Genomic DNA, 26296 nt, shown 5'->3' on the forward strand with positions numbered 1-26296 from the left:
GGGGGGTGGGGGGGGGGGGGGGTGGGGGGGGGGGGGGGTGGGGGGGGGGGGGGGTGGGGGGGGGGGGGGGTGGGGGGGGGGGGGGGTGGGGGGGGGGGGGGGTGGGGGGGGGGGGGGGTGGGGGGGGGGGGGGGTGGGGGGGGGGGGGGGTGGGGGGGGGGGGGGGTGGGGGGGGGGGGGGGTGGGGGGGGGGGGGGGTGGGGGGGGGGGGGGGTGGGGGGGGGGGGGGGTGGGGGGGGGGGGGGGTGGGGGGGGGGGGGGGTGGGGGGGGGGGGGGGTGGGGGGGGGGGGGGGTGGGGGGGGGGGGGGGTGGGGGGGGGGGGGGGTGGGGGGGGGGGGGGGTGGGGGGGGGGGGGGGTGGGGGGGGGGGGGGGTGGGGGGGGGGGGGGGTGGGGGGGGGGGGGGGTGGGGGGGGGGGGGGGTGGGGGGGGGGGGGGGTGGGGGGGGGGGGGGGTGGGGGGGGGGGGGGGTGGGGGGGGGGGGGGGTGGGGGGGGGGGGGGGTGGGGGGGGGGGGGGGTGGGGGGGGGGGGGGGTGGGGGGGGGGGGGGGTGGGGGGGGGGGGGGGTGGGGGGGGGGGGGGGTGGGGGGGGGGGGGGGTGGGGGGGGGGGGGGGTGGGGGGGGGGGGGGGTGGGGGGGGGGGGGGGTGGGGGGGGGGGGGGGTGGGGGGGGGGGGGGGTGGGGGGGGGGGGGGGTGGGGGGGGGGGGGGGTGGGGGGGGGGGGGGGTGGGGGGGGGGGGGGGTGGGGGGGGGGGGGGGTGGGGGGGGGGGGGGGTGGGGGGGGGGGGGGGTGGGGGGGGGGGGGGGTGGGGGGGGGGGGGGGTGGGGGGGGGGGGGGGTGGGGGGGGGGGGGGGTGGGGGGGGGGGGGGGTGGGGGGGGGGGGGGGTGGGGGGGGGGGGGGGTGGGGGGGGGGGGGGGTGGGGGGGGGGGGGGGTGGGGGGGGGGGGGGGTGGGGGGGGGGGGGGGTGGGGGGGGGGGGGGGTGGGGGGGGGGGGGGGTGGGGGGGGGGGGGGGTGGGGGGGGGGGGGGGTGGGGGGGGGGGGGGGTGGGGGGGGGGGGGGGTGGGGGGGGGGGGGGGTGGGGGGGGGGGGGGGTGGGGGGGGGGGGGGGTGGGGGGGGGGGGGGGTGGGGGGGGGGGGGGGTGGGGGGGGGGGGGGGTGGGGGGGGGGGGGGGTGGGGGGGGGGGGGGGTGGGGGGGGGGGGGGGTGGGGGGGGGGGGGGGTGGGGGGGGGGGGGGGTGGGGGGGGGGGGGGGTGGGGGGGGGGGGGGGTGGGGGGGGGGGGGGGTGGGGGGGGGGGGGGGTGGGGGGGGGGGGGGGTGGGGGGGGGGGGGGGTGGGGGGGGGGGGGGGTGGGGGGGGGGGGGGGTGGGGGGGGGGGGGGGTGGGGGGGGGGGGGGGTGGGGGGGGGGGGGGGTGGGGGGGGGGGGGGGTGGGGGGGGGGGGGGGTGGGGGGGGGGGGGGGTGGGGGGGGGGGGGGGTGGGGGGGGGGGGGGGTGGGGGGGGGGGGGGGTGGGGGGGGGGGGGGGTGGGGGGGGGGGGGGGTGGGGGGGGGGGGGGGTGGGGGGGGGGGGGGGTGGGGGGGGGGGGGGGTGGGGGGGGGGGGGGGTGGGGGGGGGGGGGGGTGGGGGGGGGGGGGGGTGGGGGGGGGGGGGGGTGGGGGGGGGGGGGGGTGGGGGGGGGGGGGGGTGGGGGGGGGGGGGGGTGGGGGGGGGGGGGGGTGGGGGGGGGGGGGGGTGGGGGGGGGGGGGGGTGGGGGGGGGGGGGGGTGGGGGGGGGGGGGGGTGGGGGGGGGGGGGGGTGGGGGGGGGGGGGGGTGGGGGGGGGGGGGGGTGGGGGGGGGGGGGGGTGGGGGGGGGGGGGGGTGGGGGGGGGGGGGGGTGGGGGGGGGGGGGGGTGGGGGGGGGGGGGGGTGGGGGGGGGGGGGGGTGGGGGGGGGGGGGGGTGGGGGGGGGGGGGGGTGGGGGGGGGGGGGGGTGGGGGGGGGGGGGGGTGGGGGGGGGGGGGGGTGGGGGGGGGGGGGGGTGGGGGGGGGGGGGGGTGGGGGGGGGGGGGGGTGGGGGGGGGGGGGGGTGGGGGGGGGGGGGGGTGGGGGGGGGGGGGGGTGGGGGGGGGGGGGGGTGGGGGGGGGGGGGGGTGGGGGGGGGGGGGGGTGGGGGGGGGGGGGGGTGGGGGGGGGGGGGGGTGGGGGGGGGGGGGGGTGGGGGGGGGGGGGGGTGGGGGGGGGGGGGGGTGGGGGGGGGGGGGGGTGGGGGGGGGGGGGGGTGGGGGGGGGGGGGGGTGGGGGGGGGGGGGGGTGGGGGGGGGGGGGGGTGGGGGGGGGGGGGGGTGGGGGGGGGGGGGGGTGGGGGGGGGGGGGGGTGGGGGGGGGGGGGGGTGGGGGGGGGGGGGGGTGGGGGGGGGGGGGGGTGGGGGGGGGGGGGGGTGGGGGGGGGGGGGGGTGGGGGGGGGGGGGGGTGGGGGGGGGGGGGGGTGGGGGGGGGGGGGGGTGGGGGGGGGGGGGGGTGGGGGGGGGGGGGGGTGGGGGGGGGGGGGGGTGGGGGGGGGGGGGGGTGGGGGGGGGGGGGGGTGGGGGGGGGGGGGGGTGGGGGGGGGGGGGGGTGGGGGGGGGGGGGGGTGGGGGGGGGGGGGGGTGGGGGGGGGGGGGGGTGGGGGGGGGGGGGGGTGGGGGGGGGGGGGGGTGGGGGGGGGGGGGGGTGGGGGGGGGGGGGGGTGGGGGGGGGGGGGGGTGGGGGGGGGGGGGGGTGGGGGGGGGGGGGGGTGGGGGGGGGGGGGGGTGGGGGGGGGGGGGGGTGGGGGGGGGGGGGGGTGGGGGGGGGGGGGGGTGGGGGGGGGGGGGGGTGGGGGGGGGGGGGGGTGGGGGGGGGGGGGGGTGGGGGGGGGGGGGGGTGGGGGGGGGGGGGGGTGGGGGGGGGGGGGGGTGGGGGGGGGGGGGGGTGGGGGGGGGGGGGGGTGGGGGGGGGGGGGGGTGGGGGGGGGGGGGGGTGGGGGGGGGGGGGGGTGGGGGGGGGGGGGGGTGGGGGGGGGGGGGGGTGGGGGGGGGGGGGGGTGGGGGGGGGGGGGGGTGGGGGGGGGGGGGGGTGGGGGGGGGGGGGGGTGGGGGGGGGGGGGGGTGGGGGGGGGGGGGGGTGGGGGGGGGGGGGGGTGGGGGGGGGGGGGGGTGGGGGGGGGGGGGGGTGGGGGGGGGGGGGGGTGGGGGGGGGGGGGGGTGGGGGGGGGGGGGGGTGGGGGGGGGGGGGGGTGGGGGGGGGGGGGGGTGGGGGGGGGGGGGGGTGGGGGGGGGGGGGGGTGGGGGGGGGGGGGGGTGGGGGGGGGGGGGGGTGGGGGGGGGGGGGGGTGGGGGGGGGGGGGGGTGGGGGGGGGGGGGGGTGGGGGGGGGGGGGGGTGGGGGGGGGGGGGGGTGGGGGGGGGGGGGGGTGGGGGGGGGGGGGGGTGGGGGGGGGGGGGGGTGGGGGGGGGGGGGGGTGGGGGGGGGGGGGGGTGGGGGGGGGGGGGGGTGGGGGGGGGGGGGGGTGGGGGGGGGGGGGGGTGGGGGGGGGGGGGGGTGGGGGGGGGGGGGGGTGGGGGGGGGGGGGGGTGGGGGGGGGGGGGGGTGGGGGGGGGGGGGGGTGGGGGGGGGGGGGGGTGGGGGGGGGGGGGGGTGGGGGGGGGGGGGGGTGGGGGGGGGGGGGGGTGGGGGGGGGGGGGGGTGGGGGGGGGGGGGGGTGGGGGGGGGGGGGGGTGGGGGGGGGGGGGGGTGGGGGGGGGGGGGGGTGGGGGGGGGGGGGGGTGGGGGGGGGGGGGGGTGGGGGGGGGGGGGGGTGGGGGGGGGGGGGGGTGGGGGGGGGGGGGGGTGGGGGGGGGGGGGGGTGGGGGGGGGGGGGGGTGGGGGGGGGGGGGGGTGGGGGGGGGGGGGGGTGGGGGGGGGGGGGGGTGGGGGGGGGGGGGGGTGGGGGGGGGGGGGGGTGGGGGGGGGGGGGGGTGGGGGGGGGGGGGGGTGGGGGGGGGGGGGGGTGGGGGGGGGGGGGGGTGGGGGGGGGGGGGGGTGGGGGGGGGGGGGGGTGGGGGGGGGGGGGGGTGGGGGGGGGGGGGGGTGGGGGGGGGGGGGGGTGGGGGGGGGGGGGGGTGGGGGGGGGGGGGGGTGGGGGGGGGGGGGGGTGGGGGGGGGGGGGGGTGGGGGGGGGGGGGGGTGGGGGGGGGGGGGGGTGGGGGGGGGGGGGGGTGGGGGGGGGGGGGGGTGGGGGGGGGGGGGGGTGGGGGGGGGGGGGGGTGGGGGGGGGGGGGGGTGGGGGGGGGGGGGGGTGGGGGGGGGGGGGGGTGGGGGGGGGGGGGGGTGGGGGGGGGGGGGGGTGGGGGGGGGGGGGGGTGGGGGGGGGGGGGGGTGGGGGGGGGGGGGGGTGGGGGGGGGGGGGGGTGGGGGGGGGGGGGGGTGGGGGGGGGGGGGGGTGGGGGGGGGGGGGGGTGGGGGGGGGGGGGGGTGGGGGGGGGGGGGGGTGGGGGGGGGGGGGGGTGGGGGGGGGGGGGGGTGGGGGGGGGGGGGGGTGGGGGGGGGGGGGGGTGGGGGGGGGGGGGGGTGGGGGGGGGGGGGGGTGGGGGGGGGGGGGGGTGGGGGGGGGGGGGGGTGGGGGGGGGGGGGGGTGGGGGGGGGGGGGGGTGGGGGGGGGGGGGGGTGGGGGGGGGGGGGGGTGGGGGGGGGGGGGGGTGGGGGGGGGGGGGGGTGGGGGGGGGGGGGGGTGGGGGGGGGGGGGGGTGGGGGGGGGGGGGGGTGGGGGGGGGGGGGGGTGGGGGGGGGGGGGGGTGGGGGGGGGGGGGGGTGGGGGGGGGGGGGGGTGGGGGGGGGGGGGGGTGGGGGGGGGGGGGGGTGGGGGGGGGGGGGGGTGGGGGGGGGGGGGGGTGGGGGGGGGGGGGGGTGGGGGGGGGGGGGGGTGGGGGGGGGGGGGGGTGGGGGGGGGGGGGGGTGGGGGGGGGGGGGGGTGGGGGGGGGGGGGGGTGGGGGGGGGGGGGGGTGGGGGGGGGGGGGGGTGGGGGGGGGGGGGGGTGGGGGGGGGGGGGGGTGGGGGGGGGGGGGGGTGGGGGGGGGGGGGGGTGGGGGGGGGGGGGGGTGGGGGGGGGGGGGGGTGGGGGGGGGGGGGGGTGGGGGGGGGGGGGGGTGGGGGGGGGGGGGGGTGGGGGGGGGGGGGGGTGGGGGGGGGGGGGGGTGGGGGGGGGGGGGGGTGGGGGGGGGGGGGGGTGGGGGGGGGGGGGGGTGGGGGGGGGGGGGGGTGGGGGGGGGGGGGGGTGGGGGGGGGGGGGGGTGGGGGGGGGGGGGGGTGGGGGGGGGGGGGGGTGGGGGGGGGGGGGGGTGGGGGGGGGGGGGGGTGGGGGGGGGGGGGGGTGGGGGGGGGGGGGGGTGGGGGGGGGGGGGGGTGGGGGGGGGGGGGGGTGGGGGGGGGGGGGGGTGGGGGGGGGGGGGGGTGGGGGGGGGGGGGGGTGGGGGGGGGGGGGGGTGGGGGGGGGGGGGGGTGGGGGGGGGGGGGGGTGGGGGGGGGGGGGGGTGGGGGGGGGGGGGGGTGGGGGGGGGGGGGGGTGGGGGGGGGGGGGGGTGGGGGGGGGGGGGGGTGGGGGGGGGGGGGGGTGGGGGGGGGGGGGGGTGGGGGGGGGGGGGGGTGGGGGGGGGGGGGGGTGGGGGGGGGGGGGGGTGGGGGGGGGGGGGGGTGGGGGGGGGGGGGGGTGGGGGGGGGGGGGGGTGGGGGGGGGGGGGGGTGGGGGGGGGGGGGGGTGGGGGGGGGGGGGGGTGGGGGGGGGGGGGGGTGGGGGGGGGGGGGGGTGGGGGGGGGGGGGGGTGGGGGGGGGGGGGGGTGGGGGGGGGGGGGGGTGGGGGGGGGGGGGGGTGGGGGGGGGGGGGGGTGGGGGGGGGGGGGGGTGGGGGGGGGGGGGGGTGGGGGGGGGGGGGGGTGGGGGGGGGGGGGGGTGGGGGGGGGGGGGGGTGGGGGGGGGGGGGGGTGGGGGGGGGGGGGGGTGGGGGGGGGGGGGGGTGGGGGGGGGGGGGGGTGGGGGGGGGGGGGGGTGGGGGGGGGGGGGGGTGGGGGGGGGGGGGGGTGGGGGGGGGGGGGGGTGGGGGGGGGGGGGGGTGGGGGGGGGGGGGGGTGGGGGGGGGGGGGGGTGGGGGGGGGGGGGGGTGGGGGGGGGGGGGGGTGGGGGGGGGGGGGGGTGGGGGGGGGGGGGGGTGGGGGGGGGGGGGGGTGGGGGGGGGGGGGGGTGGGGGGGGGGGGGGGTGGGGGGGGGGGGGGGTGGGGGGGGGGGGGGGTGGGGGGGGGGGGGGGTGGGGGGGGGGGGGGGTGGGGGGGGGGGGGGGTGGGGGGGGGGGGGGGTGGGGGGGGGGGGGGGTGGGGGGGGGGGGGGGTGGGGGGGGGGGGGGGTGGGGGGGGGGGGGGGTGGGGGGGGGGGGGGGTGGGGGGGGGGGGGGGTGGGGGGGGGGGGGGGTGGGGGGGGGGGGGGGTGGGGGGGGGGGGGGGTGGGGGGGGGGGGGGGTGGGGGGGGGGGGGGGTGGGGGGGGGGGGGGGTGGGGGGGGGGGGGGGTGGGGGGGGGGGGGGGTGGGGGGGGGGGGGGGTGGGGGGGGGGGGGGGTGGGGGGGGGGGGGGGTGGGGGGGGGGGGGGGTGGGGGGGGGGGGGGGTGGGGGGGGGGGGGGGTGGGGGGGGGGGGGGGTGGGGGGGGGGGGGGGTGGGGGGGGGGGGGGGTGGGGGGGGGGGGGGGTGGGGGGGGGGGGGGGTGGGGGGGGGGGGGGGTGGGGGGGGGGGGGGGTGGGGGGGGGGGGGGGTGGGGGGGGGGGGGGGTGGGGGGGGGGGGGGGTGGGGGGGGGGGGGGGTGGGGGGGGGGGGGGGTGGGGGGGGGGGGGGGTGGGGGGGGGGGGGGGTGGGGGGGGGGGGGGGTGGGGGGGGGGGGGGGTGGGGGGGGGGGGGGGTGGGGGGGGGGGGGGGTGGGGGGGGGGGGGGGTGGGGGGGGGGGGGGGTGGGGGGGGGGGGGGGTGGGGGGGGGGGGGGGTGGGGGGGGGGGGGGGTGGGGGGGGGGGGGGGTGGGGGGGGGGGGGGGTGGGGGGGGGGGGGGGTGGGGGGGGGGGGGGGTGGGGGGGGGGGGGGGTGGGGGGGGGGGGGGGTGGGGGGGGGGGGGGGTGGGGGGGGGGGGGGGTGGGGGGGGGGGGGGGTGGGGGGGGGGGGGGGTGGGGGGGGGGGGGGGTGGGGGGGGGGGGGGGTGGGGGGGGGGGGGGGTGGGGGGGGGGGGGGGTGGGGGGGGGGGGGGGTGGGGGGGGGGGGGGGTGGGGGGGGGGGGGGGTGGGGGGGGGGGGGGGTGGGGGGGGGGGGGGGTGGGGGGGGGGGGGGGTGGGGGGGGGGGGGGGTGGGGGGGGGGGGGGGTGGGGGGGGGGGGGGGTGGGGGGGGGGGGGGGTGGGGGGGGGGGGGGGTGGGGGGGGGGGGGGGTGGGGGGGGGGGGGGGTGGGGGGGGGGGGGGGTGGGGGGGGGGGGGGGTGGGGGGGGGGGGGGGTGGGGGGGGGGGGGGGTGGGGGGGGGGGGGGGTGGGGGGGGGGGGGGGTGGGGGGGGGGGGGGGTGGGGGGGGGGGGGGGTGGGGGGGGGGGGGGGTGGGGGGGGGGGGGGGTGGGGGGGGGGGGGGGTGGGGGGGGGGGGGGGTGGGGGGGGGGGGGGGTGGGGGGGGGGGGGGGTGGGGGGGGGGGGGGGTGGGGGGGGGGGGGGGTGGGGGGGGGGGGGGGTGGGGGGGGGGGGGGGTGGGGGGGGGGGGGGGTGGGGGGGGGGGGGGGTGGGGGGGGGGGGGGGTGGGGGGGGGGGGGGGTGGGGGGGGGGGGGGGTGGGGGGGGGGGGGGGTGGGGGGGGGGGGGGGTGGGGGGGGGGGGGGGTGGGGGGGGGGGGGGGTGGGGGGGGGGGGGGGTGGGGGGGGGGGGGGGTGGGGGGGGGGGGGGGTGGGGGGGGGGGGGGGTGGGGGGGGGGGGGGGTGGGGGGGGGGGGGGGTGGGGGGGGGGGGGGGTGGGGGGGGGGGGGGGTGGGGGGGGGGGGGGGTGGGGGGGGGGGGGGGTGGGGGGGGGGGGGGGTGGGGGGGGGGGGGGGTGGGGGGGGGGGGGGGTGGGGGGGGGGGGGGGTGGGGGGGGGGGGGGGTGGGGGGGGGGGGGGGTGGGGGGGGGGGGGGGTGGGGGGGGGGGGGGGTGGGGGGGGGGGGGGGTGGGGGGGGGGGGGGGTGGGGGGGGGGGGGGGTGGGGGGGGGGGGGGGTGGGGGGGGGGGGGGGTGGGGGGGGGGGGGGGTGGGGGGGGGGGGGGGTGGGGGGGGGGGGGGGTGGGGGGGGGGGGGGGTGGGGGGGGGGGGGGGTGGGGGGGGGGGGGGGTGGGGGGGGGGGGGGGTGGGGGGGGGGGGGGGTGGGGGGGGGGGGGGGTGGGGGGGGGGGGGGGTGGGGGGGGGGGGGGGTGGGGGGGGGGGGGGGTGGGGGGGGGGGGGGGTGGGGGGGGGGGGGGGTGGGGGGGGGGGGGGGTGGGGGGGGGGGGGGGTGGGGGGGGGGGGGGGTGGGGGGGGGGGGGGGTGGGGGGGGGGGGGGGTGGGGGGGGGGGGGGGTGGGGGGGGGGGGGGGTGGGGGGGGGGGGGGGTGGGGGGGGGGGGGGGTGGGGGGGGGGGGGGGTGGGGGGGGGGGGGGGTGGGGGGGGGGGGGGGTGGGGGGGGGGGGGGGTGGGGGGGGGGGGGGGTGGGGGGGGGGGGGGGTGGGGGGGGGGGGGGGTGGGGGGGGGGGGGGGTGGGGGGGGGGGGGGGTGGGGGGGGGGGGGGGTGGGGGGGGGGGGGGGTGGGGGGGGGGGGGGGTGGGGGGGGGGGGGGGTGGGGGGGGGGGGGGGTGGGGGGGGGGGGGGGTGGGGGGGGGGGGGGGTGGGGGGGGGGGGGGGTGGGGGGGGGGGGGGGTGGGGGGGGGGGGGGGTGGGGGGGGGGGGGGGTGGGGGGGGGGGGGGGTGGGGGGGGGGGGGGGTGGGGGGGGGGGGGGGTGGGGGGGGGGGGGGGTGGGGGGGGGGGGGGGTGGGGGGGGGGGGGGGTGGGGGGGGGGGGGGGTGGGGGGGGGGGGGGGTGGGGGGGGGGGGGGGTGGGGGGGGGGGGGGGTGGGGGGGGGGGGGGGTGGGGGGGGGGGGGGGTGGGGGGGGGGGGGGGTGGGGGGGGGGGGGGGTGGGGGGGGGGGGGGGTGGGGGGGGGGGGGGGTGGGGGGGGGGGGGGGTGGGGGGGGGGGGGGGTGGGGGGGGGGGGGGGTGGGGGGGGGGGGGGGTGGGGGGGGGGGGGGGTGGGGGGGGGGGGGGGTGGGGGGGGGGGGGGGTGGGGGGGGGGGGGGGTGGGGGGGGGGGGGGGTGGGGGGGGGGGGGGGTGGGGGGGGGGGGGGGTGGGGGGGGGGGGGGGTGGGGGGGGGGGGGGGTGGGGGGGGGGGGGGGTGGGGGGGGGGGGGGGTGGGGGGGGGGGGGGGTGGGGGGGGGGGGGGGTGGGGGGGGGGGGGGGTGGGGGGGGGGGGGGGTGGGGGGGGGGGGGGGTGGGGGGGGGGGGGGGTGGGGGGGGGGGGGGGTGGGGGGGGGGGGGGGTGGGGGGGGGGGGGGGTGGGGGGGGGGGGGGGTGGGGGGGGGGGGGGGTGGGGGGGGGGGGGGGTGGGGGGGGGGGGGGGTGGGGGGGGGGGGGGGTGGGGGGGGGGGGGGGTGGGGGGGGGGGGGGGTGGGGGGGGGGGGGGGTGGGGGGGGGGGGGGGTGGGGGGGGGGGGGGGTGGGGGGGGGGGGGGGTGGGGGGGGGGGGGGGTGGGGGGGGGGGGGGGTGGGGGGGGGGGGGGGTGGGGGGGGGGGGGGGTGGGGGGGGGGGGGGGTGGGGGGGGGGGGGGGTGGGGGGGGGGGGGGGTGGGGGGGGGGGGGGGTGGGGGGGGGGGGGGGTGGGGGGGGGGGGGGGTGGGGGGGGGGGGGGGTGGGGGGGGGGGGGGGTGGGGGGGGGGGGGGGTGGGGGGGGGGGGGGGTGGGGGGGGGGGGGGGTGGGGGGGGGGGGGGGTGGGGGGGGGGGGGGGTGGGGGGGGGGGGGGGTGGGGGGGGGGGGGGGTGGGGGGGGGGGGGGGTGGGGGGGGGGGGGGGTGGGGGGGGGGGGGGGTGGGGGGGGGGGGGGGTGGGGGGGGGGGGGGGTGGGGGGGGGGGGGGGTGGGGGGGGGGGGGGGTGGGGGGGGGGGGGGGTGGGGGGGGGGGGGGGTGGGGGGGGGGGGGGGTGGGGGGGGGGGGGGGTGGGGGGGGGGGGGGGTGGGGGGGGGGGGGGGTGGGGGGGGGGGGGGGTGGGGGGGGGGGGGGGTGGGGGGGGGGGGGGGTGGGGGGGGGGGGGGGTGGGGGGGGGGGGGGGTGGGGGGGGGGGGGGGTGGGGGGGGGGGGGGGTGGGGGGGGGGGGGGGTGGGGGGGGGGGGGGGTGGGGGGGGGGGGGGGTGGGGGGGGGGGGGGGTGGGGGGGGGGGGGGGTGGGGGGGGGGGGGGGTGGGGGGGGGGGGGGGTGGGGGGGGGGGGGGGTGGGGGGGGGGGGGGGTGGGGGGGGGGGGGGGTGGGGGGGGGGGGGGGTGGGGGGGGGGGGGGGTGGGGGGGGGGGGGGGTGGGGGGGGGGGGGGGTGGGGGGGGGGGGGGGTGGGGGGGGGGGGGGGTGGGGGGGGGGGGGGGTGGGGGGGGGGGGGGGTGGGGGGGGGGGGGGGTGGGGGGGGGGGGGGGTGGGGGGGGGGGGGGGTGGGGGGGGGGGGGGGTGGGGGGGGGGGGGGGTGGGGGGGGGGGGGGGTGGGGGGGGGGGGGGGTGGGGGGGGGGGGGGGTGGGGGGGGGGGGGGGTGGGGGGGGGGGGGGGTGGGGGGGGGGGGGGGTGGGGGGGGGGGGGGGTGGGGGGGGGGGGGGGTGGGGGGGGGGGGGGGTGGGGGGGGGGGGGGGTGGGGGGGGGGGGGGGTGGGGGGGGGGGGGGGTGGGGGGGGGGGGGGGTGGGGGGGGGGGGGGGTGGGGGGGGGGGGGGGTGGGGGGGGGGGGGGGTGGGGGGGGGGGGGGGTGGGGGGGGGGGGGGGTGGGGGGGGGGGGGGGTGGGGGGGGGGGGGGGTGGGGGGGGGGGGGGGTGGGGGGGGGGGGGGGTGGGGGGGGGGGGGGGTGGGGGGGGGGGGGGGTGGGGGGGGGGGGGGGTGGGGGGGGGGGGGGGTGGGGGGGGGGGGGGGTGGGGGGGGGGGGGGGTGGGGGGGGGGGGGGGTGGGGGGGGGGGGGGGTGGGGGGGGGGGGGGGTGGGGGGGGGGGGGGGTGGGGGGGGGGGGGGGTGGGGGGGGGGGGGGGTGGGGGGGGGGGGGGGTGGGGGGGGGGGGGGGTGGGGGGGGGGGGGGGTGGGGGGGGGGGGGGGTGGGGGGGGGGGGGGGTGGGGGGGGGGGGGGGTGGGGGGGGGGGGGGGTGGGGGGGGGGGGGGGTGGGGGGGGGGGGGGGTGGGGGGGGGGGGGGGTGGGGGGGGGGGGGGGTGGGGGGGGGGGGGGGTGGGGGGGGGGGGGGGTGGGGGGGGGGGGGGGTGGGGGGGGGGGGGGGTGGGGGGGGGGGGGGGTGGGGGGGGGGGGGGGTGGGGGGGGGGGGGGGTGGGGGGGGGGGGGGGTGGGGGGGGGGGGGGGTGGGGGGGGGGGGGGGTGGGGGGGGGGGGGGGTGGGGGGGGGGGGGGGTGGGGGGGGGGGGGGGTGGGGGGGGGGGGGGGTGGGGGGGGGGGGGGGTGGGGGGGGGGGGGGGTGGGGGGGGGGGGGGGTGGGGGGGGGGGGGGGTGGGGGGGGGGGGGGGTGGGGGGGGGGGGGGGTGGGGGGGGGGGGGGGTGGGGGGGGGGGGGGGTGGGGGGGGGGGGGGGTGGGGGGGGGGGGGGGTGGGGGGGGGGGGGGGTGGGGGGGGGGGGGGGTGGGGGGGGGGGGGGGTGGGGGGGGGGGGGGGTGGGGGGGGGGGGGGGTGGGGGGGGGGGGGGGTGGGGGGGGGGGGGGGTGGGGGGGGGGGGGGGTGGGGGGGGGGGGGGGTGGGGGGGGGGGGGGGTGGGGGGGGGGGGGGGTGGGGGGGGGGGGGGGTGGGGGGGGGGGGGGGTGGGGGGGGGGGGGGGTGGGGGGGGGGGGGGGTGGGGGGGGGGGGGGGTGGGGGGGGGGGGGGGTGGGGGGGGGGGGGGGTGGGGGGGGGGGGGGGTGGGGGGGGGGGGGGGTGGGGGGGGGGGGGGGTGGGGGGGGGGGGGGGTGGGGGGGGGGGGGGGTGGGGGGGGGGGGGGGTGGGGGGGGGGGGGGGTGGGGGGGGGGGGGGGTGGGGGGGGGGGGGGGTGGGGGGGGGGGGGGGTGGGGGGGGGGGGGGGTGGGGGGGGGGGGGGGTGGGGGGGGGGGGGGGTGGGGGGGGGGGGGGGTGGGGGGGGGGGGGGGTGGGGGGGGGGGGGGGTGGGGGGGGGGGGGGGTGGGGGGGGGGGGGGGTGGGGGGGGGGGGGGGTGGGGGGGGGGGGGGGTGGGGGGGGGGGGGGGTGGGGGGGGGGGGGGGTGGGGGGGGGGGGGGGTGGGGGGGGGGGGGGGTGGGGGGGGGGGGGGGTGGGGGGGGGGGGGGGTGGGGGGGGGGGGGGGTGGGGGGGGGGGGGGGTGGGGGGGGGGGGGGGTGGGGGGGGGGGGGGGTGGGGGGGGGGGGGGGTGGGGGGGGGGGGGGGTGGGGGGGGGGGGGGGTGGGGGGGGGGGGGGGTGGGGGGGGGGGGGGGTGGGGGGGGGGGGGGGTGGGGGGGGGGGGGGGTGGGGGGGGGGGGGGGTGGGGGGGGGGGGGGGTGGGGGGGGGGGGGGGTGGGGGGGGGGGGGGGTGGGGGGGGGGGGGGGTGGGGGGGGGGGGGGGTGGGGGGGGGGGGGGGTGGGGGGGGGGGGGGGTGGGGGGGGGGGGGGGTGGGGGGGGGGGGGGGTGGGGGGGGGGGGGGGTGGGGGGGGGGGGGGGTGGGGGGGGGGGGGGGTGGGGGGGGGGGGGGGTGGGGGGGGGGGGGGGTGGGGGGGGGGGGGGGTGGGGGGGGGGGGGGGTGGGGGGGGGGGGGGGTGGGGGGGGGGGGGGGTGGGGGGGGGGGGGGGTGGGGGGGGGGGGGGGTGGGGGGGGGGGGGGGTGGGGGGGGGGGGGGGTGGGGGGGGGGGGGGGTGGGGGGGGGGGGGGGTGGGGGGGGGGGGGGGTGGGGGGGGGGGGGGGTGGGGGGGGGGGGGGGTGGGGGGGGGGGGGGGTGGGGGGGGGGGGGGGTGGGGGGGGGGGGGGGTGGGGGGGGGGGGGGGTGGGGGGGGGGGGGGGTGGGGGGGGGGGGGGGTGGGGGGGGGGGGGGGTGGGGGGGGGGGGGGGTGGGGGGGGGGGGGGGTGGGGGGGGGGGGGGGTGGGGGGGGGGGGGGGTGGGGGGGGGGGGGGGTGGGGGGGGGGGGGGGTGGGGGGGGGGGGGGGTGGGGGGGGGGGGGGGTGGGGGGGGGGGGGGGTGGGGGGGGGGGGGGGTGGGGGGGGGGGGGGGTGGGGGGGGGGGGGGGTGGGGGGGGGGGGGGGTGGGGGGGGGGGGGGGTGGGGGGGGGGGGGGGTGGGGGGGGGGGGGGGTGGGGGGGGGGGGGGGTGGGGGGGGGGGGGGGTGGGGGGGGGGGGGGGTGGGGGGGGGGGGGGGTGGGGGGGGGGGGGGGTGGGGGGGGGGGGGGGTGGGGGGGGGGGGGGGTGGGGGGGGGGGGGGGTGGGGGGGGGGGGGGGTGGGGGGGGGGGGGGGTGGGGGGGGGGGGGGGTGGGGGGGGGGGGGGGTGGGGGGGGGGGGGGGTGGGGGGGGGGGGGGGTGGGGGGGGGGGGGGGTGGGGGGGGGGGGGGGTGGGGGGGGGGGGGGGTGGGGGGGGGGGGGGGTGGGGGGGGGGGGGGGTGGGGGGGGGGGGGGGTGGGGGGGGGGGGGGGTGGGGGGGGGGGGGGGTGGGGGGGGGGGGGGGTGGGGGGGGGGGGGGGTGGGGGGGGGGGGGGGTGGGGGGGGGGGGGGGTGGGGGGGGGGGGGGGTGGGGGGGGGGGGGGGTGGGGGGGGGGGGGGGTGGGGGGGGGGGGGGGTGGGGGGGGGGGGGGGTGGGGGGGGGGGGGGGTGGGGGGGGGGGGGGGTGGGGGGGGGGGGGGGTGGGGGGGGGGGGGGGTGGGGGGGGGGGGGGGTGGGGGGGGGGGGGGGTGGGGGGGGGGGGGGGTGGGGGGGGGGGGGGGTGGGGGGGGGGGGGGGTGGGGGGGGGGGGGGGTGGGGGGGGGGGGGGGTGGGGGGGGGGGGGGGTGGGGGGGGGGGGGGGTGGGGGGGGGGGGGGGTGGGGGGGGGGGGGGGTGGGGGGGGGGGGGGGTGGGGGGGGGGGGGGGTGGGGGGGGGGGGGGGTGGGGGGGGGGGGGGGTGGGGGGGGGGGGGGGTGGGGGGGGGGGGGGGTGGGGGGGGGGGGGGGTGGGGGGGGGGGGGGGTGGGGGGGGGGGGGGGTGGGGGGGGGGGGGGGTGGGGGGGGGGGGGGGTGGGGGGGGGGGGGGGTGGGGGGGGGGGGGGGTGGGGGGGGGGGGGGGTGGGGGGGGGGGGGGGTGGGGGGGGGGGGGGGTGGGGGGGGGGGGGGGTGGGGGGGGGGGGGGGTGGGGGGGGGGGGGGGTGGGGGGGGGGGGGGGTGGGGGGGGGGGGGGGTGGGGGGGGGGGGGGGTGGGGGGGGGGGGGGGTGGGGGGGGGGGGGGGTGGGGGGGGGGGGGGGTGGGGGGGGGGGGGGGTGGGGGGGGGGGGGGGTGGGGGGGGGGGGGGGTGGGGGGGGGGGGGGGTGGGGGGGGGGGGGGGTGGGGGGGGGGGGGGGTGGGGGGGGGGGGGGGTGGGGGGGGGGGGGGGTGGGGGGGGGGGGGGGTGGGGGGGGGGGGGGGTGGGGGGGGGGGGGGGTGGGGGGGGGGGGGGGTGGGGGGGGGGGGGGGTGGGGGGGGGGGGGGGTGGGGGGGGGGGGGGGTGGGGGGGGGGGGGGGTGGGGGGGGGGGGGGGTGGGGGGGGGGGGGGGTGGGGGGGGGGGGGGGTGGGGGGGGGGGGGGGTGGGGGGGGGGGGGGGTGGGGGGGGGGGGGGGTGGGGGGGGGGGGGGGTGGGGGGGGGGGGGGGTGGGGGGGGGGGGGGGTGGGGGGGGGGGGGGGTGGGGGGGGGGGGGGGTGGGGGGGGGGGGGGGTGGGGGGGGGGGGGGGTGGGGGGGGGGGGGGGTGGGGGGGGGGGGGGGTGGGGGGGGGGGGGGGTGGGGGGGGGGGGGGGTGGGGGGGGGGGGGGGTGGGGGGGGGGGGGGGTGGGGGGGGGGGGGGGTGGGGGGGGGGGGGGGTGGGGGGGGGGGGGGGTGGGGGGGGGGGGGGGTGGGGGGGGGGGGGGGTGGGGGGGGGGGGGGGTGGGGGGGGGGGGGGGTGGGGGGGGGGGGGGGTGGGGGGGGGGGGGGGTGGGGGGGGGGGGGGGTGGGGGGGGGGGGGGGTGGGGGGGGGGGGGGGTGGGGGGGGGGGGGGGTGGGGGGGGGGGGGGGTGGGGGGGGGGGGGGGTGGGGGGGGGGGGGGGTGGGGGGGGGGGGGGGTGGGGGGGGGGGGGGGTGGGGGGGGGGGGGGGTGGGGGGGGGGGGGGGTGGGGGGGGGGGGGGGTGGGGGGGGGGGGGGGTGGGGGGGGGGGGGGGTGGGGGGGGGGGGGGGTGGGGGGGGGGGGGGGTGGGGGGGGGGGGGGGTGGGGGGGGGGGGGGGTGGGGGGGGGGGGGGGTGGGGGGGGGGGGGGGTGGGGGGGGGGGGGGGTGGGGGGGGGGGGGGGTGGGGGGGGGGGGGGGTGGGGGGGGGGGGGGGTGGGGGGGGGGGGGGGTGGGGGGGGGGGGGGGTGGGGGGGGGGGGGGGTGGGGGGGGGGGGGGGTGGGGGGGGGGGGGGGTGGGGGGGGGGGGGGGTGGGGGGGGGGGGGGGTGGGGGGGGGGGGGGGTGGGGGGGGGGGGGGGTGGGGGGGGGGGGGGGTGGGGGGGGGGGGGGGTGGGGGGGGGGGGGGGTGGGGGGGGGGGGGGGTGGGGGGGGGGGGGGGTGGGGGGGGGGGGGGGTGGGGGGGGGGGGGGGTGGGGGGGGGGGGGGGTGGGGGGGGGGGGGGGTGGGGGGGGGGGGGGGTGGGGGGGGGGGGGGGTGGGGGGGGGGGGGGGTGGGGGGGGGGGGGGGTGGGGGGGGGGGGGGGTGGGGGGGGGGGGGGGTGGGGGGGGGGGGGGGTGGGGGGGGGGGGGGGTGGGGGGGGGGGGGGGTGGGGGGGGGGGGGGGTGGGGGGGGGGGGGGGTGGGGGGGGGGGGGGGTGGGGGGGGGGGGGGGTGGGGGGGGGGGGGGGTGGGGGGGGGGGGGGGTGGGGGGGGGGGGGGGTGGGGGGGGGGGGGGGTGGGGGGGGGGGGGGGTGGGGGGGGGGGGGGGTGGGGGGGGGGGGGGGTGGGGGGGGGGGGGGGTGGGGGGGGGGGGGGGTGGGGGGGGGGGGGGGTGGGGGGGGGGGGGGGTGGGGGGGGGGGGGGGTGGGGGGGGGGGGGGGTGGGGGGGGGGGGGGGTGGGGGGGGGGGGGGGTGGGGGGGGGGGGGGGTGGGGGGGGGGGGGGGTGGGGGGGGGGGGGGGTGGGGGGGGGGGGGGGTGGGGGGGGGGGGGGGTGGGGGGGGGGGGGGGTGGGGGGGGGGGGGGGTGGGGGGGGGGGGGGGTGGGGGGGGGGGGGGGTGGGGGGGGGGGGGGGTGGGGGGGGGGGGGGGTGGGGGGGGGGGGGGGTGGGGGGGGGGGGGGGTGGGGGGGGGGGGGGGTGGGGGGGGGGGGGGGTGGGGGGGGGGGGGGGTGGGGGGGGGGGGGGGTGGGGGGGGGGGGGGGTGGGGGGGGGGGGGGGTGGGGGGGGGGGGGGGTGGGGGGGGGGGGGGGTGGGGGGGGGGGGGGGTGGGGGGGGGGGGGGGTGGGGGGGGGGGGGGGTGGGGGGGGGGGGGGGTGGGGGGGGGGGGGGGTGGGGGGGGGGGGGGGTGGGGGGGGGGGGGGGTGGGGGGGGGGGGGGGTGGGGGGGGGGGGGGGTGGGGGGGGGGGGGGGTGGGGGGGGGGGGGGGTGGGGGGGGGGGGGGGTGGGGGGGGGGGGGGGTGGGGGGGGGGGGGGGTGGGGGGGGGGGGGGGTGGGGGGGGGGGGGGGTGGGGGGGGGGGGGGGTGGGGGGGGGGGGGGGTGGGGGGGGGGGGGGGTGGGGGGGGGGGGGGGTGGGGGGGGGGGGGGGTGGGGGGGGGGGGGGGTGGGGGGGGGGGGGGGTGGGGGGGGGGGGGGGTGGGGGGGGGGGGGGGTGGGGGGGGGGGGGGGTGGGGGGGGGGGGGGGTGGGGGGGGGGGGGGGTGGGGGGGGGGGGGGGTGGGGGGGGGGGGGGGTGGGGGGGGGGGGGGGTGGGGGGGGGGGGGGGTGGGGGGGGGGGGGGGTGGGGGGGGGGGGGGGTGGGGGGGGGGGGGGGTGGGGGGGGGGGGGGGTGGGGGGGGGGGGGGGTGGGGGGGGGGGGGGGTGGGGGGGGGGGGGGGTGGGGGGGGGGGGGGGTGGGGGGGGGGGGGGGTGGGGGGGGGGGGGGGTGGGGGGGGGGGGGGGTGGGGGGGGGGGGGGGTGGGGGGGGGGGGGGGTGGGGGGGGGGGGGGGTGGGGGGGGGGGGGGGTGGGGGGGGGGGGGGGTGGGGGGGGGGGGGGGTGGGGGGGGGGGGGGGTGGGGGGGGGGGGGGGTGGGGGGGGGGGGGGGTGGGGGGGGGGGGGGGTGGGGGGGGGGGGGGGTGGGGGGGGGGGGGGGTGGGGGGGGGGGGGGGTGGGGGGGGGGGGGGGTGGGGGGGGGGGGGGGTGGGGGGGGGGGGGGGTGGGGGGGGGGGGGGGTGGGGGGGGGGGGGGGTGGGGGGGGGGGGGGGTGGGGGGGGGGGGGGGTGGGGGGGGGGGGGGGTGGGGGGGGGGGGGGGTGGGGGGGGGGGGGGGTGGGGGGGGGGGGGGGTGGGGGGGGGGGGGGGTGGGGGGGGGGGGGGGTGGGGGGGGGGGGGGGTGGGGGGGGGGGGGGGTGGGGGGGGGGGGGGGTGGGGGGGGGGGGGGGTGGGGGGGGGGGGGGGTGGGGGGGGGGGGGGGTGGGGGGGGGGGGGGGTGGGGGGGGGGGGGGGTGGGGGGGGGGGGGGGTGGGGGGGGGGGGGGGTGGGGGGGGGGGGGGGTGGGGGGGGGGGGGGGTGGGGGGGGGGGGGGGTGGGGGGGGGGGGGGGTGGGGGGGGGGGGGGGTGGGGGGGGGGGGGGGTGGGGGGGGGGGGGGGTGGGGGGGGGGGGGGGTGGGGGGGGGGGGGGGTGGGGGGGGGGGGGGGTGGGGGGGGGGGGGGGTGGGGGGGGGGGGGGGTGGGGGGGGGGGGGGGTGGGGGGGGGGGGGGGTGGGGGGGGGGGGGGGTGGGGGGGGGGGGGGGTGGGGGGGGGGGGGGGTGGGGGGGGGGGGGGGTGGGGGGGGGGGGGGGTGGGGGGGGGGGGGGGTGGGGGGGGGGGGGGGTGGGGGGGGGGGGGGGTGGGGGGGGGGGGGGGTGGGGGGGGGGGGGGGTGGGGGGGGGGGGGGGTGGGGGGGGGGGGGGGTGGGGGGGGGGGGGGGTGGGGGGGGGGGGGGGTGGGGGGGGGGGGGGGTGGGGGGGGGGGGGGGTGGGGGGGGGGGGGGGTGGGGGGGGGGGGGGGTGGGGGGGGGGGGGGGTGGGGGGGGGGGGGGGTGGGGGGGGGGGGGGGTGGGGGGGGGGGGGGGTGGGGGGGGGGGGGGGTGGGGGGGGGGGGGGGTGGGGGGGGGGGGGGGTGGGGGGGGGGGGGGGTGGGGGGGGGGGGGGGTGGGGGGGGGGGGGGGTGGGGGGGGGGGGGGGTGGGGGGGGGGGGGGGTGGGGGGGGGGGGGGGTGGGGGGGGGGGGGGGTGGGGGGGGGGGGGGGTGGGGGGGGGGGGGGGTGGGGGGGGGGGGGGGTGGGGGGGGGGGGGGGTGGGGGGGGGGGGGGGTGGGGGGGGGGGGGGGTGGGGGGGGGGGGGGGTGGGGGGGGGGGGGGGTGGGGGGGGGGGGGGGTGGGGGGGGGGGGGGGTGGGGGGGGGGGGGGGTGGGGGGGGGGGGGGGTGGGGGGGGGGGGGGGTGGGGGGGGGGGGGGGTGGGGGGGGGGGGGGGTGGGGGGGGGGGGGGGTGGGGGGGGGGGGGGGTGGGGGGGGGGGGGGGTGGGGGGGGGGGGGGGTGGGGGGGGGGGGGGGTGGGGGGGGGGGGGGGTGGGGGGGGGGGGGGGTGGGGGGGGGGGGGGGTGGGGGGGGGGGGGGGTGGGGGGGGGGGGGGGTGGGGGGGGGGGGGGGTGGGGGGGGGGGGGGGTGGGGGGGGGGGGGGGTGGGGGGGGGGGGGGGTGGGGGGGGGGGGGGGTGGGGGGGGGGGGGGGTGGGGGGGGGGGGGGGTGGGGGGGGGGGGGGGTGGGGGGGGGGGGGGGTGGGGGGGGGGGGGGGTGGGGGGGGGGGGGGGTGGGGGGGGGGGGGGGTGGGGGGGGGGGGGGGTGGGGGGGGGGGGGGGTGGGGGGGGGGGGGGGTGGGGGGGGGGGGGGGTGGGGGGGGGGGGGGGTGGGGGGGGGGGGGGGTGGGGGGGGGGGGGGGTGGGGGGGGGGGGGGGTGGGGGGGGGGGGGGGTGGGGGGGGGGGGGGGTGGGGGGGGGGGGGGGTGGGGGGGGGGGGGGGTGGGGGGGGGGGGGGGTGGGGGGGGGGGGGGGTGGGGGGGGGGGGGGGTGGGGGGGGGGGGGGGTGGGGGGGGGGGGGGGTGGGGGGGGGGGGGGGTGGGGGGGGGGGGGGGTGGGGGGGGGGGGGGGTGGGGGGGGGGGGGGGTGGGGGGGGGGGGGGGTGGGGGGGGGGGGGGGTGGGGGGGGGGGGGGGTGGGGGGGGGGGGGGGTGGGGGGGGGGGGGGGTGGGGGGGGGGGGGGGTGGGGGGGGGGGGGGGTGGGGGGGGGGGGGGGTGGGGGGGGGGGGGGGTGGGGGGGGGGGGGGGTGGGGGGGGGGGGGGGTGGGGGGGGGGGGGGGTGGGGGGGGGGGGGGGTGGGGGGGGGGGGGGGTGGGGGGGGGGGGGGGTGGGGGGGGGGGGGGGTGGGGGGGGGGGGGGGTGGGGGGGGGGGGGGGTGGGGGGGGGGGGGGGTGGGGGGGGGGGGGGGTGGGGGGGGGGGGGGGTGGGGGGGGGGGGGGGTGGGGGGGGGGGGGGGTGGGGGGGGGGGGGGGTGGGGGGGGGGGGGGGTGGGGGGGGGGGGGGGTGGGGGGGGGGGGGGGTGGGGGGGGGGGGGGGTGGGGGGGGGGGGGGGTGGGGGGGGGGGGGGGTGGGGGGGGGGGGGGGTGGGGGGGGGGGGGGGTGGGGGGGGGGGGGGGTGGGGGGGGGGGGGGGTGGGGGGGGGGGGGGGTGGGGGGGGGGGGGGGTGGGGGGGGGGGGGGGTGGGGGGGGGGGGGGGTGGGGGGGGGGGGGGGTGGGGGGGGGGGGGGGTGGGGGGGGGGGGGGGTGGGGGGGGGGGGGGGTGGGGGGGGGGGGGGGTGGGGGGGGGGGGGGGTGGGGGGGGGGGGGGGTGGGGGGGGGGGGGGGTGGGGGGGGGGGGGGGTGGGGGGGGGGGGGGGTGGGGGGGGGGGGGGGTGGGGGGGGGGGGGGGTGGGGGGGGGGGGGGGTGGGGGGGGGGGGGGGTGGGGGGGGGGGGGGGTGGGGGGGGGGGGGGGTGGGGGGGGGGGGGGGTGGGGGGGGGGGGGGGTGGGGGGGGGGGGGGGTGGGGGGGGGGGGGGGTGGGGGGGGGGGGGGGTGGGGGGGGGGGGGGGTGGGGGGGGGGGGGGGTGGGGGGGGGGGGGGGTGGGGGGGGGGGGGGGTGGGGGGGGGGGGGGGTGGGGGGGGGGGGGGGTGGGGGGGGGGGGGGGTGGGGGGGGGGGGGGGTGGGGGGGGGGGGGGGTGGGGGGGGGGGGGGGTGGGGGGGGGGGGGGGTGGGGGGGGGGGGGGGTGGGGGGGGGGGGGGGTGGGGGGGGGGGGGGGTGGGGGGGGGGGGGGGTGGGGGGGGGGGGGGGTGGGGGGGGGGGGGGGTGGGGGGGGGGGGGGGTGGGGGGGGGGGGGGGTGGGGGGGGGGGGGGGTGGGGGGGGGGGGGGGTGGGGGGGGGGGGGGGTGGGGGGGGGGGGGGGTGGGGGGGGGGGGGGGTGGGGGGGGGGGGGGGTGGGGGGGGGGGGGGGTGGGGGGGGGGGGGGGTGGGGGGGGGGGGGGGTGGGGGGGGGGGGGGGTGGGGGGGGGGGGGGGTGGGGGGGGGGGGGGGTGGGGGGGGGGGGGGGTGGGGGGGGGGGGGGGTGGGGGGGGGGGGGGGTGGGGGGGGGGGGGGGTGGGGGGGGGGGGGGGTGGGGGGGGGGGGGGGTGGGGGGGGGGGGGGGTGGGGGGGGGGGGGGGTGGGGGGGGGGGGGGGTGGGGGGGGGGGGGGGTGGGGGGGGGGGGGGGTGGGGGGGGGGGGGGGTGGGGGGGGGGGGGGGTGGGGGGGGGGGGGGGTGGGGGGGGGGGGGGGTGGGGGGGGGGGGGGGTGGGGGGGGGGGGGGGTGGGGGGGGGGGGGGGTGGGGGGGGGGGGGGGTGGGGGGGGGGGGGGGTGGGGGGGGGGGGGGGTGGGGGGGGGGGGGGGTGGGGGGGGGGGGGGGTGGGGGGGGGGGGGGGTGGGGGGGGGGGGGGGTGGGGGGGGGGGGGGGTGGGGGGGGGGGGGGGTGGGGGGGGGGGGGGGTGGGGGGGGGGGGGGGTGGGGGGGGGGGGGGGTGGGGGGGGGGGGGGGTGGGGGGGGGGGGGGGTGGGGGGGGGGGGGGGTGGGGGGGGGGGGGGGTGGGGGGGGGGGGGGGTGGGGGGGGGGGGGGGTGGGGGGGGGGGGGGGTGGGGGGGGGGGGGGGTGGGGGGGGGGGGGGGTGGGGGGGGGGGGGGGTGGGGGGGGGGGGGGGTGGGGGGGGGGGGGGGTGGGGGGGGGGGGGGGTGGGGGGGGGGGGGGGTGGGGGGGGGGGGGGGTGGGGGGGGGGGGGGGTGGGGGGGGGGGGGGGTGGGGGGGGGGGGGGGTGGGGGGGGGGGGGGGTGGGGGGGGGGGGGGGTGGGGGGGGGGGGGGGTGGGGGGGGGGGGGGGTGGGGGGGGGGGGGGGTGGGGGGGGGGGGGGGTGGGGGGGGGGGGGGGTGGGGGGGGGGGGGGGTGGGGGGGGGGGGGGGTGGGGGGGGGGGGGGGTGGGGGGGGGGGGGGGTGGGGGGGGGGGGGGGTGGGGGGGGGGGGGGGTGGGGGGGGGGGGGGGTGGGGGGGGGGGGGGGTGGGGGGGGGGGGGGGTGGGGGGGGGGGGGGGTGGGGGGGGGGGGGGGTGGGGGGGGGGGGGGGTGGGGGGGGGGGGGGGTGGGGGGGGGGGGGGGTGGGGGGGGGGGGGGGTGGGGGGGGGGGGGGGTGGGGGGGGGGGGGGGTGGGGGGGGGGGGGGGTGGGGCACTACACCATGCCGAACAGAACTACTAGATTGCTCTGAGGTTGGGGGTGTCACCTGTTTGAAGCTGCTGTCCCACTGGATGGCGCTCTTGTTAACAATGAGCTCATATCCCAAAGAAGCTTGAGGGCGAAAAGATCCAACAGGGACAAGAGGCAGGATTTCCTTAGACGAAACGATCAAGTTCAGAATGTCATATCCTGCCACCAAGTCCCCGTTTTTATCGAAGAACAACTTCTCTCCAGCTGGGTTCGTGAAGTTCACATTTGTCAAGAAAGGGAGGAGCTGAAATACACATTAATTAATTAATTATTTGTATATCTATGTTTCACTCCTCCCCCACCCCCATGGAGACTTAAAGTGGCCTACAACAAGAGTTCCCATTTTCTTCAGGTGGACACCTTGCGAGGTTGGTGTGGCTGAGAGACTTCTGAGAGAACTGTGACTGACCCAAGATCACCCAAAAGGCTTCATGTAGAGGAGTGGGGAAACCCACCTGGTTCACCATAGTGGAATCCACTGTTCTTAACCACCATACGACACTGGCTCACAGAGGTCTACTTTAAAGCAATCTGGGGTGCAGGTTCTCTTTCTGGGGTTTGGATATGGAATTGCTGCTTTAGTGCAGGTGTACCTCTATTGACACTCTGCTTATATATTTGCAAAGAATGCAGAGATTTCAAAAGTGGTTCTCTGCCATCCAAAAGCTATTCAACCTGGTAACACTGCATCTGGTCCTCAGGTTTGTGAGTGTTCGTTGTATGCCAATACAAAGGCATGAGGGAGAGAAGGCAGAATGGTTTAAGTTAATCAGATTAGATCTCGAAAGCTAAGCTTGGTCCCTAGAAGGGAGACCACCAAGGAAGGCGCTGGGGGAGTGGGGGAATAAGGACTAATAAAAGGAAGCACTTTTTCACGCAACGTGTGATTGGTGTTTGGAATATGCTGCCACAGGAGGTGGTGATGGCCACTAACCTGGATAGCTTTAAAAAGGGCTTGGACAGATTTATGGAGGAGAAGTCTGCTTCTCACTTGTCTTAAAAGCCCCTTATTGGCGTTGTTATATCCTGGAAGGTAAGTAGGGTCAGGAGTTGGAAGGGAGTCCACCAAGGAAGGCTCTGTGGAGGAAGGCCATGGCAAACCACCTCTGCTTTTCACTTGTCTTAAAAGCCCCTTATTGGCGTTGTTATATCCTGGAAGGTAAGTAGGGTCAGGAGTTGGAAGGGAGTCCACCAAGGAAGGCTCTGTGGAGGAAGGCCATGGCAAACCACCTCTGCTTCTCACTTGCCTTGAAAGCCCCTTGCTGGGGTGTTATATGTTGGAAGCTAAGCAGGGACTTGGAAGGGACTACAAAGGAAGGCACTGCAGAGGAAGGCCATGGCAAACCACTTGCCTTGGAAGCCCCTTGCTGGGATTGCCATCAGTTGGCTGCAAGTTGGTGACACTTTACACACGCACAAACACACACACATGCAAGCAAGCCACGAGAGATATAACAAGGCCCTGGCTATGTTTCGTGCGTAATAGTGAGACAAAGGTTCATTACCAATACCTGCCATGATTGGGAGCCCCCTACATTGCCCAGGGGCTGACGTGAGACTGCGGCATGTAGAGCGTGAGCCACGGTGTATACTGCATTGTATATGCTGTAACCCCAACTTGGAGAGAGAAGCTTGGAAAATTCGACACTGGTAAGACTCTTTTTGCTTTTGCACTGCAGCTGCCAGGGCTGATCCATCCTAGTGCACCCATGGATATAATTCCAGAAGTCCTTTATGTGCCTGTCACCTGGGGAGAGGGTGCATATATATGGGAGAAAATAAACAGAGGGTAAAAAAATAACCTCCTAGGTGCAACTTAGATAGCCCCAAACCTGAGCAAGCTGTGGGCAAAGAAGTTACTTAGTGGTAGCCGCCCCCAGGACACCGGGGATCAGGACGGGCAGACCAACGCCCAGGAAAGGGAAGGAGGGACGGCGGTGGGCCCCAACCCCGGGGCCAGGGCAGGACTTCACCACATAAAAACATGTCCATTTGGTGGTGCAAGACCTCTTTCTCTGGGGATCTGCTGTGGGTTAGCGGAAATGCTGTCCGTTAGGCGCCCAGTTGCTGTCAGCTGTGATCTAGGTGCACAACTGCAAAGAAAATAAACACTGCAAAAATGCCTCAGGTCTTGAGTGCTCTTTTTCTTGCCAAGGGATACAGCGCAAGTTAGATGCTAGCTACAGGGACTCATCCCCACCTGGAGAGATGTGCGTGTATCGCAGGGAACCTTTAGACTGCATCTTGTATGCATACATTCACCTCCCAGGAGAGCCCCTGAGGTCCCCCTGCTCCCCAAACCCTCGTCTCCACTGGCTGCACCTCCCCCCACGGACCTCCAAGAATTTCCCAGCCATAGTCAGCAACCCCCGTTCCTTCCCATCTGTGGATCCTTTGGAGCCCGTCCCATTATGAGGAAATAATCTTTCTAACTTGAAGCTTGTAAGAAAAAAGAGTGTGAATTCATACCCTGCCTTTCTCTCTTGTAAGGAGACTCAAGGTGGCTTTCAAACGCCTTTCCCTTCCTCTCCACACAACAGACACCTTGTCGGTGGGACTGAGAGAGTTCTGTGAGAACTGTGACTGGCCAGGGTCACCCAGCAGGTTTTATGTGGAGGAGCCGGGAAACAAATCCAGTCAGTGGCAGTGCACCAATGGGGCGTGGCGTGGCGTGGCGGGGGGGCGACGCCCCATGAGGAGCAGCGGTGGAGGCATGGCCAGGCCAAGGAGGGGGCATTCTAGGGCAGAGCTGGGCCGGGCAGGGTCGTGGTAGGGGCGCAGGGCACGAGTGTGCTCCCAGGCGCAGTTTCTCCAGTTTTGGACCCCTGAATCCAGTCCAAAAGATAAGAGTCCATCGCTTGTGTGAAGAAATGGGGAACCAAACCTGATTCTCCAATTCAGAGTCTACTGCTCGTAACCACTACACCACACTGGCATGTAGGGTATTCAAGGCTGAGGAATTTATTGTGGCAACAGCTTGTGGGAGCCCCAGCCCATTTTATTAGAAAGATGTCCAGTTTCAGATATATATATATTTGACTCATGTGGGTTTATTGAACTATGAGGGTTCCACATTTTCACTTTCTGGATCTTGAACCTACCAAGCTTTATGCGGCTGAATGTCTGAGGCCCAAACGTCTTTCAACTATTTGTTACTTCGATTCATCTCCACACTTTCTCAAAAAGTAAAATTTTAAAGAAGTCACCTGGGTAATGCCGTGGTTTAATTCTTTGGAGGAAATCCTGGAATCCTGGAATCTCTTGCTTATGTCTGACCAAGAGCAAAGACCCATGGAAAATCATGTAATCTGAGGTTTTGACTTCTGAGAGGGTTGTGAGGATCCACACCTGCCCTCTCATCCATATACTGTACGACGTCGATAGTATTAAGTATATCATCATGTGGTGTGGTGTCCCATAGAGAACTGTCACATTGGCTGAAGGCTTCTGGAAGATCCCCTGAAGTTCTCTTCCTTTTTGAAAGGACAATTCATCGTAATTGATAGATTGCTTAAACATCCAAGTGAATGCAATGCAGCCACCTCCGTTGCCGATTTCCCTGGCAAGGGTCTCTACGGCCCTCTCCCCTCGGTCATCTTCTGAAGCCATCAGCCCCACCCAGCGCCAGTTGAAATGCTGGATCAGTCGGGCTATCCCGGAGAGGAGGAAGCTTTCATGGGGGACCATCCCATACAACGCAGGAAACAACACTTTAGAACGTAGGGCTGGATTCAGGAGTCCATAGCTGAGCTACAGGGAAGGAGAAAGCAAGATTTCCGCTTTGTCGTGCAAACATTTGGGTATGTAAAACCACTGTGCCTCAAGCATTTGGACGGGGTGGGTGGGTGTGGGGTAGAGTTTGCTCTTTTCCTTTTAGCA

The 26296-nt window shown here is 87.1% G+C and overlaps 1 protein-coding gene across 1 annotated transcript in view; it reads right to left on the reverse strand.

Moving 5' to 3' along the window:
- LOC125436750 (vomeronasal type-2 receptor 26-like) overlaps window positions 1-26296 on the reverse strand; it is a 63745-nt gene that overhangs the window by 35392 nt on the left and 2057 nt on the right. Inside the window, exons 2-3 of the mRNA XM_048504008.1 lie at window positions 25624-26167; window positions 24278-24443 (exon numbers count right to left, since the gene is read on the reverse strand). Of these exons, the coding sequence (XP_048359965.1) occupies window positions 24278-24443; window positions 25624-26167 (710 nt within the window). The remainder of the gene's footprint in view (window positions 1-24277; window positions 24444-25623; window positions 26168-26296) is intronic.

This window comes from Sphaerodactylus townsendi, linkage group LG01 (genome assembly GCF_021028975.2).
Source record: "Sphaerodactylus townsendi isolate TG3544 linkage group LG01, MPM_Stown_v2.3, whole genome shotgun sequence".
Taxonomy (NCBI): Eukaryota; Metazoa; Chordata; class Lepidosauria; order Squamata; family Sphaerodactylidae; genus Sphaerodactylus; species Sphaerodactylus townsendi.